At 47.5% G+C, this 17637-nt stretch overlaps 2 protein-coding genes across 4 annotated transcripts in view; both read right to left on the bottom strand.

The window, feature by feature from the left end:
• The window catches only part of MROH6 (maestro heat like repeat family member 6), a 37368-nt gene extending 36966 nt beyond the window's left edge, over positions 1 to 402 (bottom strand). For both annotated transcript variants that reach the window (XM_074202965.1, XM_074202964.1), the window contains exon 1: positions 315 to 402. The gene's annotated coding sequence lies outside the window, so the exon portion shown is untranslated. The remainder of the gene's footprint in view (positions 1 to 314) is intronic.
• NAPRT (nicotinate phosphoribosyltransferase) lies at positions 113 to 8996 on the bottom strand. 2 transcript variants are annotated; one of them, XM_074202969.1, is made up of 13 exons: positions 8646 to 8996; positions 5205 to 5332; positions 5021 to 5103; positions 4780 to 4910; positions 4093 to 4208; positions 3513 to 3709; positions 3254 to 3394; positions 1989 to 2073; positions 1683 to 1763; positions 1468 to 1570; positions 1146 to 1312; positions 791 to 898; positions 113 to 531 (listed from the first exon to the last, which is right to left on the bottom strand). In XM_074202969.1, the coding sequence occupies exons 1-13, from the start codon at positions 8890 to 8892 to the stop codon at positions 463 to 465; spliced, it is 1656 nt and encodes a 551-aa protein (XP_074059070.1). In that variant the 5' UTR covers positions 8893 to 8996; the 3' UTR covers positions 113 to 462. The 2 variants fall into 2 exon arrangements, with proteins under 2 accessions (XP_074059070.1, XP_074059071.1); XM_074202970.1 differs by lacking the exons at positions 4093 to 4208; positions 5021 to 5103; positions 5205 to 5332; positions 8646 to 8996 and having other exon boundaries at positions 4780 to 4904.
• Between the last annotated feature and the right edge of the window lie 8641 nt (positions 8997 to 17637).

Raw genomic sequence — 17637 nt, forward strand, 5'->3', positions numbered from 1 at the left:
AAGGGATGACCCCTTGCCCACCTTCCCCATCCTGCCCTGAGGACACTAGTCTATTAATGTCAGAACTGCAGCCAGTGAGTGAGTGTGAGGACAGATTCAACAGGAGACTGGATGACTTTTTTTTTTTAATCAGGCAAGTTGAAGAGGGGAAATGGGTCCAGGTTTGGATTTGGATTAAATGACCTCTGAGGTTGTCCAGGGATGGCAGGTTCCCAGGTAATTCTCAAGAAGTCCTGCAAGACCCCTCCTCCTGTTTGCCCACAGAATAGCAGATGATAGCCCCTTCCCCTCTAGCAATGAATTTGAGAACCTACCCATCAAAGAGAAGCAAAAGTTTAGTATGGTTTTGTAGTGGGGATCCAAGGGTGAATTTCTGATCCCTGCCCCATTCACCAGATTAGGGCTTTGGGACTTGACAGAGCAGACGGACAGAGCAATTAGGTTTCTTGGATGCAAGAAATCTCAGGGACCCTCCTGACTGCTCTGAGTCAGGCTCTCCAGCAGGGCATGCAACTTCTCAGAAAGTGCCACCTAAGAGAAGGAGGAAATAGCTGGAACTCAAGACCCCAGACCAAAGGTACCCAGGCAGGAGCAGGCACCAATTCCCTTCACCCCCCTTCACTGCCCTCCCCTATACCTCCACCTTAGGGAATAAGAGAAGAGTGGGAGAGAGGAATCAAGGGAATCTCCCATCTTAGTGACAGACTGGGGTGGGGGAGAAATGGGAAAAATCTTTCACTTGGTGACATTTCCCCAAAGGGAAAGGTTTTGGAGAGAGGGTGTCACACACCTGGTAGGGCTCAGGATTCTCTAATCGCTTGTGAGATGAGCTGAGGCAGCTCAGGGACTTCTGTGCTAAGGCCCGAGACTCAGCCAGAGAAGGAATGGGTTCACACACCTGGGGAGGAAGAAGGGAGAATGGAAAGGCTTCAGATATTAGAGCAAGAGAAAAATGATGAATTGGAAAGGGATAAAGAAAGCAGACAAGAAATCCCAGGAGTAAAGATTGGAGGCATCTGGCAATTGGAAAGTCTGGCTCTAAGACATGAAGAGGGATAGAAGCATGAAAGTAGAGGGCTGAGAAACAGTGCCCCAAATCCCTAGACCTTTGACCCAGGGCCTGGGGCTCCTGTTTCAGGGATCACCTGTCCCTGGTGGAAGTAGACTCTGAGCAGTGGCTCCAAGGAGGCAGGCGTGAGGGTTAGGCTTCTACAGTCACCTCCTGATACCTCCAGGGGCCTCACCCTCAGCTCCTGCCCAGCCTGGGGGGGTGGCTCCTCCTCCAGCTGTAGCAGGTCCAGAACTGGGGCTCCTGAGAGACAATATCAAAATGGGGAAAGTGGTTGACATTCATTCTCCTTTCCTTGGCCATGAGCGAGACAAGGAGACTTCTAGGCAGAGAATATCTATGTTGCCTCGTAGGATAGGGGAAGGAGGTTAAGGAGAAGAGGGTAGGAGAACCCTAACCTTCTGAGTTGTAGAGCCTATAGGCAGCCTTGCTCCCAGGCAACGTCTGCTTCTCAGAATCCTCAGTCAGTTTCCGACACGGCTGCCCTCTCACAGACACCAGCTGGAGAATGGAGGGAACACTGACCCCTGTATCCCCATCTTCTTCAGTCTGTGCTCCCCTCCATGACATCCATTCCTGAGCCCTCCTGTACATTCTTCCCTCCTTCACTAACCTTGTAGACACAACCAAGGGAAGGCTGGAGGGGACACGTGACTACACTGGTACCAATGCCAATGAGATTCACCTCACTGTCCTGTAGGGGAAGAATGAAAGGGAATGGGAGGCCCGTAGCCCCCAGGACCTGAGGGGCTAATTCCTAGGTCACCCTTCCCCCAACACTACTCCCTGACTGGATATAGACCCCATCCTACCTCCCACTGACTTCTATCCAGCTCTGGACCACCACACCACCACCAAGCAAGCTTCTGCCCAAACCAGGGTCCTGACAGCCTTGTACTATTCCCATTCCCATTCAGACCTTCTGAGCCAGCAGGGTCAGCACCTCCTCATCTATGTTATTGCTCACAGCGATGGACACAGTCTCCAGCCAGGGCATCTGGAAACTTTAGGGAAGGGGACACAAGACCATAAGACTCTCCCTCCAAAGTAGTGCTCCAGAGTTTCTGAGACACTCCTAGAACTGAACTCCCCCTCCTCCCATGCCATGTGGCCTTGGGCCAGTCCTTTTCCCCAGGAGCTCTACTTTCTCATTTGTGAAATAAGGAGGCTCTCCTCCCCTAGCTCAAATCAACAGGCAGGCCCAGACCCAGCTTCTCGCTTTGCCCTACACCAGCCAGACTCACTTCTTAGCTAATTCCTAGATCCAATACTTCTATGAATGGATAGAATAATGGGTCAAGTCAGAAAGAGCTGGGTTCAAATTTGATTTTGGTCTCTGATTAGCTGGATGGCCCTGGGCAAGTCATTTAACCCATCTGTGCAAGTTTCCTCAATTACAGAAAGGGGATAATAATCATGATTACTACTGTGACTGAAAAGGTTGTGATCATGTTCTGTAGCTCCACTCACTATCCCTGAAATGTTTCAAACCAAATCCTTCCAGGCAACCACTCCCCTAGTTATGTGTTGTTCCCCCATTAGAAGGAGGAGAAGAAAGAGAACAAATCTCCATTGCTGCCTACTATCCCAGTCTGACAGCTGAGGAAACTGAGGCAGACAAGTTAGATGACACATGAGGATCTGCCCTCAGACCCAGTGCTCTATCCACTGTGCCACCAGCTGCCCAGGCATAACCTCCTGGAGGGCAAGGACTGTAGTGGTACCACCTAAGGCTTACCTTGGAACTTAATTAAGGCATACTAATGGCAGAGTAAGTGCCTAATAAATGTTTGGTTTTTCATTTTCATTTCACTGCCAGGCCAGTGGATGGAAAACAGGCTCCCACACTCACAGGGCCCTTTGCCTTTCCCTGTCCTGGCTCAGGTTCGCTCCTCCTCATCCCACACTCTCCCACCTCCCTGAACACAGGTCTCCTCATCCACCTAAACTACAGAAACCTCTTACCTCAATGAGATAAGTCTCTCCAAGTCATCTCCCTCCCTGCCTCCAATCACTCCCCACCTAAAGCACCCCCTGCTTTCCCCTGCCACGATGCTCCCCCAAAGGCACCTCCCTCACCAACTCTACTGGAAGCTCAGGCTCCTTCATAAGGATCATTTCTCTCCCCAGCTCCCCACCCCCCCAATTGCACTTAAGTCCTCCCCTTCATAGATCAGGGCTCACTGGGAGGCACAGTCCCGGAAAATGCAGCGGATTTCCTGGGCCTGCTGCAGGAGATCTCCACTGTCTAGACGCACCCCCACTGCCCGGTAACCCAGCTCTGCCAGTGCCAAGGCCACGGCCAGGAAGTTGGGAAGGCCGCTCCTGGAGGATGGGGAAAGAGAGGAAGGGAAGAGGTTGCTCCCTGAGTGCCCAGGCCCCTCTTCCCCCAGCCCCTGCTGCTGAAGACCCCTTTCTCCAGCTCCCTGCCAGCACTACTTACCGCATGACACTATAAGAGTCCAACAGCCCCTGGAAGGCCTGGGGGAAAGCCAGGGCATAGGCCACGAAGGCTGCCCGCTCTCCAGGGTGTGTCTCTTCAGCCCGCAGGCCTAGGCGTTCACACACTTTGCCTAGCCAAGACTCCACAAGGGTGGAAAGATCCCTGGGAGGACCCTGACCAGATGCTGGAGTCAGCATCTGGAGGAGACAGACAGGGCAGAGTTGAGGATCTGGAAACTGAGCTTCAGGGCAGATGAGGACTGGCAAGGGAACAGAGCTTGGGGTGATATGTTGGGAGGCTGGGATTCTTCTAACTCGCTGCATAACCTTGGTCAAATCCCTCCTCCTTGGGCCCTCAGTTTCCTCAGGAGTACAAGGGGCTGGGGAAGGGTGAGGGTTGAGGGGATGGGCAGAGGAACTGGGGCTGGGACAAGAGGTGGGGGCTGCAGAGTAGGGACTTGGGAGGAGAGTAGGAAGTGGGGCTGAGCTCCAAGGAAAAAACAGGGAGAAGGGAAACAGCCTAGGTGCCCAAGGTTTAGGGGCTCTCCCACCCCCACCCCACCTCCAGTGACTACACTGACCGGGACCTGGGGCTGCTCGGAACCAGAGAAGGAGGTGACGAAGGAGTGAGCCAGGGTGCCAGCCACAGGCACCCCTCGCAGCTGCCCGGCCAACACGTTACTGCTGCTGTCAAAGCCTGAGCCCAGGCAGGGGCAGGAGATAGGGTCAGGGAAAAACAGGAGCCAGGCCAGGGAGTGCAGGAGGGAAGGGACGGGGTGGGAAGCAAGGCTGGAGAAGGCATATTAGGGAGGATACTTGGGTAGATCACTACAGGGCCAGTGTCCTGTCCACTCAGGGGCTGATTAGAGACCCAAAGGTGGAAGGGGCTTTACAGGATATCTAGTCCAAATCCCTCATTTTACAGATGGGGAAGCAGAGGTCTAATGAAACTTATGATTTATCCAAGGTCATACTTCTAATGTCCGAGAGGCAGGATTCAAACCCAGCTCTTCAGACTCTAGAGCCAAATTCTTTCCACTCTACTGTGCTGCTTCCCAATACTGAGGGAGGTGGGTCTGAGTGAGTGGGATGTGGCCCAGGAAGGAGTTTCAGATTCCTTCCCTCTGGGACCCAGGTTTTAGGATTCTAGCTTGGAGGTTCAGGGCTCTCAGGACCTAGGGAATTACAGAGGGCAGAGGGAAGTGGGTTGGGGTATGGCTGGGGCTTCTAGGGCACTGCTGGGGAAGGCTGGGGTGATGGCTCCTCACCACCCAGGTAGCTGTAGGTGGAGGCCGTGAGGCCCCCATCGGGGCCCTGGGCCCGCCGCAGCCCCATCTCCAGCAGCCGCTTCTCCGGCCCTGCAATCAGGCGAAGTCTGGCTGCATTAGTGGCCACCAGGCTGGAGGAGGCAATAAAGCATGAGGGAGGGCTGCTCCCCACTCTCCCTCAGGCCCTCCTGCTCCCAAAGCTGCAGGGAGGGGGCTGGGTGTGTGTCCCCCCAGGCCTCACCTAGCATAGTTGATGAGGCAGAGCAGGGGCGTCTCCAGGAGCTGCACCAAGAGGAGAGGCCCAGACACGCAGAGCAGTGGTACCTGAGCAGGAAGTGGGCAAGGCACCATCAGAGCTGCCCGACTTAGCACTAGGAGTCCTACTGCACCTCCTCCTTCCCCCAACCCTAAGGCTGCACACTCACATGGGCAAAGGCAAGGGAACCCTCAGGCTGTGCCCGAATAGTCACCCCTGAGCAGTCCAGTCCCTGCAGATGTTCAAAGAAGGCAGGGTCCGTATCTGCTGGCAGCACAGAGCGCAGGTACTTTACATCTGTGGGGAGCAGACGAGAAGAGTGTGTTTGTGTGTTTGTGTGTGTGTGTGTGTGTGTGTGTGTGTGTGTGTGTGTGTGTGCAGGTTGGATGAAAACCTTTCCCTGGCAGGGCCAAGAGCCTCTGTTCTGGGCCTGCTTTCTCTGCCACATTAGAATCTAAAAATGACAATTATTATAAATACCTAGTATTTCTTTAACTGCAAAGCACCTCACAATATTATCTCATTTTATGCTCACAACTCTGGGAAGGGAATCCTATTACTATTTCCATCTTCTTTTTTTTTTTTCTATTATCACCGCCATCTCACAAACGAAGAAACTAAAGCTGATTTGTCCAGGGTCGAACAACTAGTCTGAGGCTGAATTTGAACTCATCTTCCTGACTCCAGACAAAGCATTCTTTCCATTGCGCTACCTATCCTCCATCTCTAGCCGTCATCTCCTAGGATCATCACTGAATAACCTAGTCCTGGCAAAGACAATTCTAAAGGACTTGTGATGGAAAATACCATCCATATCCAGAAAAGAAACTATGGAATCTGAATACAGACCATAGCTTACAATTTTCAATTTTTTAAATTTGTTTTACATTTTCCCCACTCTCATGTTTTTTCCTTTGTATTCTAATTCTTTCTCAACATGATTAATATGGAAATATGTTTAATATACATACATATACATGTAAAACCTATATTAGATTGCTTTCTCAGGAGTATGTGAGAGGGAAGGGAATGAGAGAAAAATATGAATGTCAAAACCTTACAAAAATGATTGTTAAAAATTATCTTTGCAGGTAGTTAGAAAAATAATTAGAAAAAGAAAGAAGGAGGAGGAGAAAAGAAGGAGGAGGAGGAGAAGAAGAAGAGAAAGAAGAGGAAGAAGAAAGAAGGAAAGAAGAAAGAAGAAGAAAAAAGGAAAGAAGAAAGAAGAAGAAAGAAGGAAAGAAGAAAGAAGAAAGAAGAACCACCTAGTCCTGGCCCCTTTTGGTCCTTAAGTTTCTCAAACTCTGACCAATCCATTCTCTACCCAGCTGCCAAAGGAATTGTCTTTAAGCACAAGTTTGACCATGTCACTCCCCTTTTCAATCATCTCCAGAGTCTCCCTATTGTCCTTAGGAATAAAATATAAATTCCATTGGCTCTAAAGGCCTTCAGGACTTGGCTTCAAATGACCAAAGGCAACTAAATTAGATGCTGAAATGGATGGAAAGCTGGGCCTGGGGTCAAGAAGATTAGAAGTGACCCAGGGCAAGTCATTCACCCTGTTTGCCTTAAGTTTTTTCAGTTGTAAAATGGAAAGGCTAATAGCTGCTACCTTCAGGGTTGTTATGAGACCAAAAGAAATTTTATAAAACTTTTTGCATAGTATCTGGGACAGTGACATATAAATGCTGGCTTTTGCTAGCTTTCCAATTTCCTCATACATTACCCCCCTAACCAAGCTGACTTTTTTTGTTTCTCTCGTGCAGAGCTCCCATCTACTATTTTCCTCACTGTATCAAATTCTTCTGCTTGGAATATATTCCTTCCCTCTTTAGTATGTTAGCTAGGATCTTTTATTTCCTTCAAGACACAGCTAATTCATTCTGCCTTAATTATACCTACAAGAAGACTTTCCTGATCTCCATTCCCATCTCTGTCTCCCTAACTCCTCTCCATTTCACTACCACAGAGTGAGTCTCTTTTATTCTGTGCATACTGAATGCGTGTAGGCCTTTAATAAATGTTTGCTGATTGACTGATTGATCAATGGGACCTTTGCTCTTTGGTCAGGAACTGGCTTTTTCCACTCCTTTTTTCACTTTTTTTCAGCTTTAATCAAAGAATCTAAGGACCTGATCTTTCTAGTCCCTGAGATGTTCCTTGGATTCAGAGACTGGATTCTCCTCTACCTATCACTACTTGTGGTCCTTGTTGCCCCCTCCCCTCAACCCTTACCCTATTAACCCTGCTACCTTGATTCTGGCAGCTACTTGCCTCAAGGTATAATACATTTGCCTACCATCTTATTCTTAGGAAATTTTTAAACTTATAAAGTGTTTTCCTCACAAGAGACTTCCACCTTCCTCTGGGCATCTCAAATTGAATGTCCCAAAGACATCTTCTCCTCTTCCCTAAACTCACCTTTCTTCTTAATTTATCCACCCCAAGGTCACACAACTAATAAGAATCAAGAGTGTGAGGTCCTAGTTCAATTCAGGTCCTCCTGACTCCAGGGTGGGTGCTCTATGCACTGCCTCTGTGTCACCTAGCTGCCCCTCCCCCTCCCAATCTCTTGCTAAACCCTGCAGATTCTGTTGGAACTATGTGGGTCCTTCTCTTGGGACACAAATACAACCTTACATATCAGGACTACTATAGCAGCCTTCCGGTCCGTCTCCCTGCCTTGAGTGTCTCTCCACTACAACTCTTACTCTACTCGGTGGAGGAATGACCCTGCCTAAAGCTGACCATTCACTTCTGCAATCAATAAAGTCCAGAGGCTCCTTATCACCCCCAGGATGGAGTCAATGCAAAACGCAGTTTGGCCTTCAAGCCTTTGGTAACTTCATCTCCTGCCTTTCTAGTTGTCTTTACTCTTGGATTCAACTTGCCTCCTTCCTCTTCCTCTAAAGACAATCCAACCCTCAACTCCAGAAATTTCCACTGGCTGCCCCCATAGCCACAATCTTCTCCATCTCCTGGCCGGCTAAGATTCCACCTTCTAGGAGAAATCTGTCCGGATCCCCAACTGTTCGCGCCCCTCTGCCATCTGCCCCATCTCTAGGGGGCACAGCGGACCCCGACCACCGGCCCTGGAGCCAGGAGGGCTTGAATCCAAACTCGGCCTCGGGCGCCGTCACTCAAGCCTGACTGCCTCGCACTCAGGACCGCCTCCCGCCGCTGGCCCCAGGCGGCTCCTGGGGTCCGGGTCTCCTTAGGGAAGGACGGAGGGGCTGCAGCCCCCGCGGGCCTCTGCCGGGTGCGGGGTCTCCCCGCGCTGCCGTCAGCGCCTGGCTTTCAGGCCGCCTCCCCCCGGCCCGGCCCCGGGCCCCCTCCCCGATGCAGGCTGCACCCCGCTCCTGGGTCGGGGGCCGCGGCCCAGGTCCTGCCGGCAGGGGCCGGGGAGCCCGGGCCGCCCCCGCGCGGGTGGGGAGCGGGGGGTCGTGCTTCCCTTCGGGGGCGGCGTCGGAGGCGCCGAAGCCGGGGCCGGGCCCGGGGGCGGGAGCGGGGCCGAGGACGGGGCCGGGCCCGGGGGCGGGAGCGGGGCCGAGGACGGGGCCGGGCCCGGGGCCGAGAGCGGGGCCGGGCCCGGGGCCCAGGGCGGGGGTACCTGGCGGCCGGAGGCGGAAGGTGCGCAGGAAGCGCAGGCAGTCCCGCAGCCCCGCGGCCAGGGCGAAGCAGGAGCCGAAGGGGCAGCGGCGAAAGAAGAGCTCGAACTCGGCGGGCTCCCGGGCGCGGCCCGCCCGCCAGTAGGCCAGCGCCATGGTGATCTGGTAGAGGTCGGTGAGCAGGGCCCGGGCCGCCGCCTCCGACTCCGGGTCCGGCTCCCGCCGCGGTTCCGGCGGCGCCTTCTCCATTCTCCGGCCCGGAGTCCGCGAGGTCCCGGCTCCCGGGAAGGCGGGGGGAGAGCGCGGTCACGTGCGGCCGCGCCCGGCCAATGGCGCGCCGCCGGGGGAGCCGCGCCCCTCGGGGGCGCCACCGCGCCTTTCGGGAAACCGACGCGCCTCACCCCGGGCCTCCCGGGCCGCTGTCGCGGGCGGCCGAGCGTCGTTGGCGCGGTGCGGGGGCCGCCCGGGGCGGTGCGGGGCCGCCGCGGGCAGTGCGGGGCCGGCCGGGACGGTGCGAGGCCGCCTGGGACGGTGCGGGGCCGGCCGGGGCGGTGCGGGGCCGGCCGGGACGGTGCGAGGCCGCCGCGGGCAGTGCGGGGCCGCGGGCGAGGCGCCACGAACTCTGTCCAAGTCTCCTCCAGCACTTCTCCCAAACTCGCCCTCTGCAGACCTCAGTCTCTATTTTCATTTTTTTTCCCCCCAAATCAACTTAACATTTATTATCCATCCTCCCTCCCTCCCTTTTAGCATCATCCACTTTGGTTTTGCATTTCTCACCCTCCCCAATGCGGCAAGTTACCTGATAGAGATTTATACACGTGCAGTCATGTCACACATAGAGGGCGGAGTAAGAATCATTTCAGAAGTCTATATTCCGTATAAAACTTGTCCTGGAGTTATCCGAATCCCCGAAGTGGAAAACTGAGGCCATTTCCATACCACCCGACCTCTATTTTCCAACCAGTTTTCTGATACCTCTGGTTCGCTGACCACGTGTCACTACTACGAACGCCTCCTTGACTTCCCTCAGGAGCACAGTTCCTCCCTCCTCGGCCTTTACTCCCATTTTGGGGTGGGACCGTTTCCCCAGAACCTAACCCTAACTGGCACCTATTAATAACAGCTAAAATGTACACACCCTACTACGTGCCAGTCATTGAGCCACAAGCCCAGTGGTCCGCATAGACCTGGGAGATAGGTACCGTTACTATTATCCTCATTTTACAAAACTGAGTTGAGGGCTTTATAGAAGGTATTATTCATGAGCTTCAATTCAATTCAGTAGAGCCTCTAGGTCTATGTCTCAAGTCCCCTCCTTTTCTCCATCCTGTCTTAAAGGTGATTCTTACACTCCTTCTCCTGAAATTCGTCCCTTTGAAAGAACTTCCCCTCCATTCCCAATCTTCATCCTCTTCTCCTACCCTTCTCCCTGATGTGTACCTACCTTCAAAAATAGTTTAAATGTGAAATTGAAGTTATTACCCATCAGTTGGAGAATGGTTGAACAAATTGTGGTATATGATTATGAATACTAACCTGCTTTAAGAAACGATGTGCAGTCTCCGAAGTACCACCACTTCACACCTCTCAGACTGGCCAATATGACCAGAAAGGTTAATGATCATTGTTGGAAGGGATGTGAGAATCTGGGATATTTAATACATTGATGGTGGAGCTGTGAACTCATCCAGCCTTTCTGGAGAGCAATTTGGAATTATGTTCAAAGGGCAATATAAATGTGCAAACCCTTTGATCCAGCAATGCCATTACTGGATCTATACCCTGAAAAGATCATGAAAAAGTAAAAACATCACTTGTACAAAAATATAGCAGCCCTGTTTGTGGTGGCAAAAAATTAGAAATTGAGTGAATGTCCATCAGTTGGGGAATGGCTGAACTGTGATATATGTATGTATTGGAACACTATTGTTCGAATAGAAACCAAGAGGTATAGGAATTCAGAGAAGCCTGGAAGGATTTGCATGAACTGAAGCTGAATAAGATGAGCAGAAGCAGGAGAACATTGTACACCCTAACAGCAACATGGGGTTGAGATCAATCTTAATGGACTTGCTCATTTCATCAGTGCAACCATCAGGCACAATTTTAGGATATATGCAATGGGGAATACCATCTGTATCGAAAGAAAGAACTATGGAGTTTAAACAAAGATCTTGAATTTAAATTTTTAAAAAGAATCTTATGTAATTTTGCTCTCATATTTTTTTTCCCTTAAGGATATGTTCTCTCAACACATTGAATTTTGATAAATGTATAGCCTAGAAACAATGTAAAGACTATCAGACTGCCTTCTGTGGGAGGTGAAGCAAGATTAAGGGAAAAACTGGAAAATTCAGAAATAAATTTAAATAAAAAGAAAATGACATGCAGGATGCTCTCAGAAAAACCTGGACTTACATAAGAAAATATTATATAATCTGCTATGAATGACTTCACTATTTTCTGCAATACAATGACCAAGACAACTGTGAAGGACTTATGAAAAATAACATCCCTAGAGAAAGAATTGATGGTGTCTGAATAAAAACTAAAGCATGATTTTTTTTAACTCTACCCCTACCATGCCCTCAAGCAATTGTCCTATCTTCCTTTCACAGCCAACTCCTAGAAAAAGTTGTCTGAAGACATTGCTTCAACTTCCTATCTCCCATATACTTCCGACCTCACCACTCTACTGAAACTGTTCTCAGCTAGGTTACAACACTTTCTTAATTGCTAGTTTAGTGTTTTTTCCCTCATCTTTACTCTGCTCACAACAGTTAACAACCATGACTACCACTACTGCCATCTTCTGTATAGTCTCCCTCTGGATTTTTGAATATTGTTCTTTCCTACTCAGCTCTTATCTGCTTACACTCAGGCTCTTTACTAGGTTATCTGTCTCTTGCATATAAACTGGGGTGGAGGGGTGATGGTAGTGGTATTTTCCCCAAAGTTCATTCTTAGGCTTTCTTCTTTTCTCCATTCTATGAATCAAGATCTATGGGGCTCACAATCATTTCTTTGAAGACTAAGCTCATCTCTTGAGTTTCAGCTCCCATATCTCTAATAGATACTCCATGGACATGTCAAAGCTTAAACTTCTCTCCCCATATCCTTTCAGCTCATCCCTCCTCCAAACATCCCCTTTTGTTAAAGGAACCTGCATTTTTCAAGGAAACTGGGTTCAAAAACAGTTCATCCTCCCTTAGCTTTTTAATTCTTATTTCTCATATTTGTCCCCCTTTCTTCACTTGCCTGGCACCACTGGAGTTTACTTTACTTGACCTATTCGAACAATCTCCTAATTGTGCTCTGAGTTCCAATGTATCTCTATTCCATCCTAAATATAGCTCTTAAAGCTTGTCTGATCTTTTCATATTTGGTTTCTTGCCCCCTAAGGCCTTTGGGGAAATCACAGATGCCATTGCAAATCTGGTGAAGTGTCTAAATTCTTCAGAATCATGTTTTTAAATGGTTAAACTCAAGAAGAAAACCAATTTTGTTGAAATAATTATCAAAATACTTTAAAAAAATTCTTCACTGACTTCAGGCTCCCTTTCCTTTACATACTCAGTGGTGTCATCACAACAAATGTCTATTGTTTCACCAACTCAGTACCCCTTCCCTTTCATGCCAGCAATACCCTCATTTTTCTTTCCCCCACCCCAGGCCTTTAGTGCATACCTTTCTCATTTGCATCTCCTCATGGCTGTTACAGCCACTTTCAATTCTGGCTCTTAGAATCCTGTTTCCTTTAAGGCAAGGATCATATGCCACATCTACTGGAAACCTTTCTGGACTTCCATAGTTGTCTTTCTCACTGCTCAAATCATGCGGAGACAAGCTGTTTACACATATCCCTCTTCGTCACCATGATTTTCTAAGCTCCTTGAGAGAGCTGTGCCTTGTAGGCACCAAACAAATGTGTGTTGTGCTGAATTGGGGAGAACCTTTCAGACATAGGGGAAAAATAGCTAGAACAGCCCCTCAGATTACAGCTCACTCTTCCCTTCAACCACCACCTGCTCTTAATAACCAGAGAGCTTTGCTCCTTAATAGGACAGTATAAGGTGTGCTGTCAACAGACTGGAATCCCCAATGAAAAAAAGTGCAAAAGGAGGTGGCTTAGCCTCACCAGATCTAAAATTATATTATAAAGCTTCAGTCATCAAAACTGTCTCATATTGGATAAGAAATAAGAGTGGTAGATCAGTGGAACAGACTAGGTGCAATAGCAGGAAACGATTATAGTAATCTGCTATTGATAAACCCAAAGAGTCCAGCTATGGGGTTAAAAACTGATAAACTGTTGGGAAAATTGGAAATTTGTATGGGAGAAACTTAGATTAGACCAACACCTCACACCCTATACCAAAATAAGATCCATATGGACGCAGGATTTAGACATAAAAAACAATACTATAAGCAAACTAGAAGATCAAGTAGTTTACCTGTCAGATCTATGGAAAGGGAAACAGTTTATGACCAAGGAAAAGATGGAGAACATCATTAAAAACAAACTAGATAATTTCAATTACATTAAATTAAAAAGCTTTTGCACAGAGAAAACCACTGTAACCAAGATCAAAAGAAATGTAGTAAATTGGGAAACAATTTTTGCAACTCGTATCTCTGACAAGACTCACTTCTAAAATATACAGAGAACTGAGTCAAATTTTAAAAAAAAGCCATTCCCCAATTGATAGATGGTCAAAGGATATGCAAAGGCAATTTACAACTGAGGAAATCAAAGCAATCCATAGTCATATGAAAAATTGCTCCAAATCATTACTCATTAGAGAAAATGCAAATTAAAGCATCTCTGAGATACCATTTCACACCTCTCAGATTGGCCAATATAACCAGAAAGGACAATGATCAATGTTGGAAGGGATGTAGAAAATCTGGGACACTTAATACGTTGTTGGTGGAGCTGTGAACTCATCCAACCTTTCTGGAGAGCAATTTGGAATTATGCCCAAAGAGCAACAAAAATGTGCATACCCTTTGATCCAGCAATACCACTACTGGGTCTACACCCTGAAGAGACCATGAAAAAGGTCAAAAACATCACCTGTACAAAAATATTCAAAGCAGCCGTTTGTAGTGGCAAAGAATTGGAAATTAAGTAAATGTCCTTCAATTGGGGAATGGCTGAACTGTGATATATGCAAGTTATGGAACACTACTGTTCTATTAGAAACCAGGAAGCATGGGAATTCAGAGAAGCCTGGAAGGATTTGCATGAACTGATGCTGAGTGAGATAAGCAGAACCAGAACATTGTATACCCTAAACAGTAAACAGGGGGTGATGATCAACCTTGATGGACTTGCTCATTCCATCAGTGCAACAACCAAGGACAATTTTGGGCTATCTGCAATGGAGAATATATCTGTATCCATAGATAGAACAAAATTACAATTCTATCATACTGAACTCTTGTACATTATTTTTCTTCCTTAAGGATATGATTTCCTCTCTCATCACATTTAACTGAGATCAATTTATAACATGGAAACAATGTAAAGACCAACAGACTGCCTTCTGTGGGGGGGTTGGGGAAGCAGGAATCGGGGGAAAAAATTGTAAAACTCAAAATAAAATCTTTCTTAAAAAAAAAAAAGACTGGAATCCCAATTCTGTGGTCACCTAAGGGTGTGAGTGGTGTCTCCTTTCCTTCTGAGCCAGTTACATATCAAGACAATCTCTTAAGATCCAAAATCCTCAGAAAATCCCTCTCCTCCTGGCTCTAGGAGGAACAGGGTTGGTTACTGCTTCAATAGGGTAAAGTCTTGCAGAAAAATACAAGACTCCATGTTCACTGGGACTTGAACTCAAAGGAAAAATACTGTGCCCCAACAGCTCCTAGAGTACTTTGGAAAAGGGGGAGGGTAGACATGTTTTGGGTTTTGTGATTCTATTAGTGTAAGCAGCTTCCAGAGTGCAAATTCTCTCAACAATAAAGATCAGCAACTCTTCTCAAACTTAGAAGTGGCCTGAAGGGACCAGGAGGTGCTGAGAATTGTTCATGATTGTTTGTCAGAGAGGGGGCCTTGAACCTATTAGTTCTTCCAAATCCTAAAGCTGATCCTCTATTGTCTTACTTTGGCTTTACTGGCAATAAGTAAATTATTCGTGGATTATCATTAATAATCTTGCAATTAAATTCAATCAATATTTATTGTCTACCATGTTCAAGGTACCTAGGAATAGAACACCCCACCTCAATCATCTATGCAATAGCCAGTGATTTGCTTTAGAGGTTCAAGGGATCCACCTTAGAGGATACCCTCTCCTTTCACAGCTGCAAATACAGATGCCCAGAAAAATCCTGCCTCAGGTTATACAGATAAGTGATTGGCAATGAAAGGGGGAATTAGACCCCAGGCCCCTTGAATCGATATCCTCAAAGCTGGAAGGAATCTCAAAATTCCAGCTCCTAAAAGGGAGTTCATTTCTGACTTTGTATACAGCAGGTATTTAAAGGAAATGAAACTATTCAAGGGGTGGTAGAAAGATCAGGCGCCAGAACTGATTCAAATATTGGCTTTATCACAGATCCTGGAGAATAAGCAAAAGTGCCATTAAAAAGTGTCCTTTCCTAGCTTCGTGCCTCCCTCTTGCTGAAGACCCCCATGGAAAGGGCTAACAGTGGGGCTCCCTGCAGAGACCCTTCCCCTCCACTTGATTTGGCACAACAATAAAGGCTGGTCACCACCCTAACTCCAAATACACACTGAGGGAACAGGGAACTGTTGGAAGTTTAGATTTTCAAGTAACAGGAGTCCTTTCCTCAAAGTCTGTGAGAAAAGGGAACTTAGGACAGGATAAATTAGACAGAGTTAAGTCCTAGACTCCCAAATAAAGGAGTTTCCCTTGCTGCCCACTTAGATTGGAGGAAAGATTGGACCCCAGGTTTTGTTTCCAGAAGTACTTAGATACACACAGTGGATAAAATTCCTGATCTGAAGTTAGTAAGACCTTAGTTCAGATTCCCCAATACTTAGGAGCTATATGAATCTGTATAAGTAACAATCTCTGAGTGCCTCAGTTTCCTCATTGGTTCTATGAGTTACAGTTAATTAAAATAAAAGATCTGTAAAATGCTTTACAAACCTAAGAAACTATGCAAATGCAAGTTGTTTTTAAGAGTCTCTCAGTCCCCCTTTCTTCTCTTCCATTCCCACAAAGATTGGGAACCTGACAGCATGGGAGAAAAGCTGGAGTTTGAATCCATGATTTCTATCACACTCATAGAGACCCTCATTGCCTGGAGTCATTGGCGCTAGATTCTTTTAAGTCATACATAGCCAGACCAGGCTAGGCCAGACTCCTAGAGAGGATGACTAAACTCAGGAACTCACTTTTTCCCAGTTCTGTTTTCTTGTTTCCTCTGAGCCCAATAGACTTTGCACTCCTTAGGGAAAAACCTAAGGCATTCTCCTTGGTGAAGCACTGAACAACAGAAACAAAGAATCCAAACTCCCCTAAGAAGAAAATGACTTAGATTTCAGTTATTCCCCAGAAAGATCAAAGCTCAATGCATATACCCCCATCTCTTCTATACCCCAACTCTTCTCCTGTCCCCCACTCCCTCCCCAGAAATCAAGGAATAAAGCAGAAGATGCTGAGTTGGAAGGTCATCTCCCCAAACCAAGTCCTAATGAATACCTGGGAGGGCTGTTTCCAAATTTGTTCTTCCTATTTTACACCCCATTAAAAGCAGAAAACTCCAAGTCGTTGTGAGCCCTTATATGGCTCCAAAATAAGAGCTACTGTGACAATCCAGGTGGGAGCTAGGTAGGGAAAAATACTGATACAGCATCTACCATATGCCAGGGATGGACTAAAGGATTTCACAAGCATCTAATCTGCTCCTCACAAAAAAGCCTGCAAGGCAGGTGGAGACAGCTGAGAAAAGAAAGACATAAAGGGATCACATGGCTCCTCAATTTCAGAGGTTTGATCTGAACTCGGGTCTTTCCATTCCACAATCCATTGGGCCACCAGTTACTTCCAAGAGAAGAATGTGATCGACACTGTCAAAGGCTGAGACAGAAGACAAGTATTGAGAGGAGGCTGCTGGATGTGGCAATAAGATCACTGGCCCCAGGGAGGAGTGCTGTTTCTGTGAAATGAGGAGGTAGGAAGCTAGATCAAAAGGGACTAATAAGATAGTGAGAATCCAGATGCTCTAGGAATCGAATGACAAAGGATAAAATAAAAAGACAAAAGTTAGTGGGTATGGAAGGATCAAGTGAGGGTTTTTTAAGGATGAACAAACACGGGAGGCAGGAGGGAAGGAGCCAGCAAACAGGGAGAGATTGAAAATGAGGGATGGAATGTGTTTTGACAGAGGGAGAAACAGAAGGGGAAACACTTGTACAAAGAGAAGACAGTCTGGGGCAAAAATCAAGTCTCTTCAACCCTCTCCAGGTCCTGGTTCCCTTATTTTAAAAGAGACGTCAATTATGTCTGCAGTCCCTTCTAACTCTAAATCTATGAACCACTGATCCTATGTGTGGAACATCTATTTCCCAAAGCAGTCTGGGACCTAGGGCAGTTTGTCAGAACCAAGGCTTAAGACAAAGCTACTGTAGTGATCAAGAGAAAGGACGACCCTGCTGTCCTCTGTCTTGACTAAATACTCAACAGTGGAATTGAGTATGCAGAGGAAGAGGAGAAAGGGGAGAGAACCTTTTACTCAGACTCATTATTCCACTAGACAATATACCCCTCTGGTAAAGTCTATGGATCCCGCACCCCTTCCCACTTCTCAAAATATTTTAAAATTACAAAGAATACAATTCTATTAAAATACAGGTCAGACTGCCCCCGCTCCCACCCCCAAACAGGAGCATTTTTCATTCTCCCAGCCTTCCAGAAGGGACTCTCTTTTCCACTTCTAGGCAACAAGTGTTCAAAGGTCCTAGTTCCCCACTACCGGCCAGGTACATCTCCTGCCCCTTAATGGCTAAAGCCTTAGAAA

The sequence above is a fragment of the Macrotis lagotis genome, chromosome X (assembly GCF_037893015.1).
Source record: "Macrotis lagotis isolate mMagLag1 chromosome X, bilby.v1.9.chrom.fasta, whole genome shotgun sequence".
In the NCBI taxonomy this organism is placed as follows: Eukaryota; Metazoa; Chordata; class Mammalia; order Peramelemorphia; family Peramelidae; genus Macrotis; species Macrotis lagotis.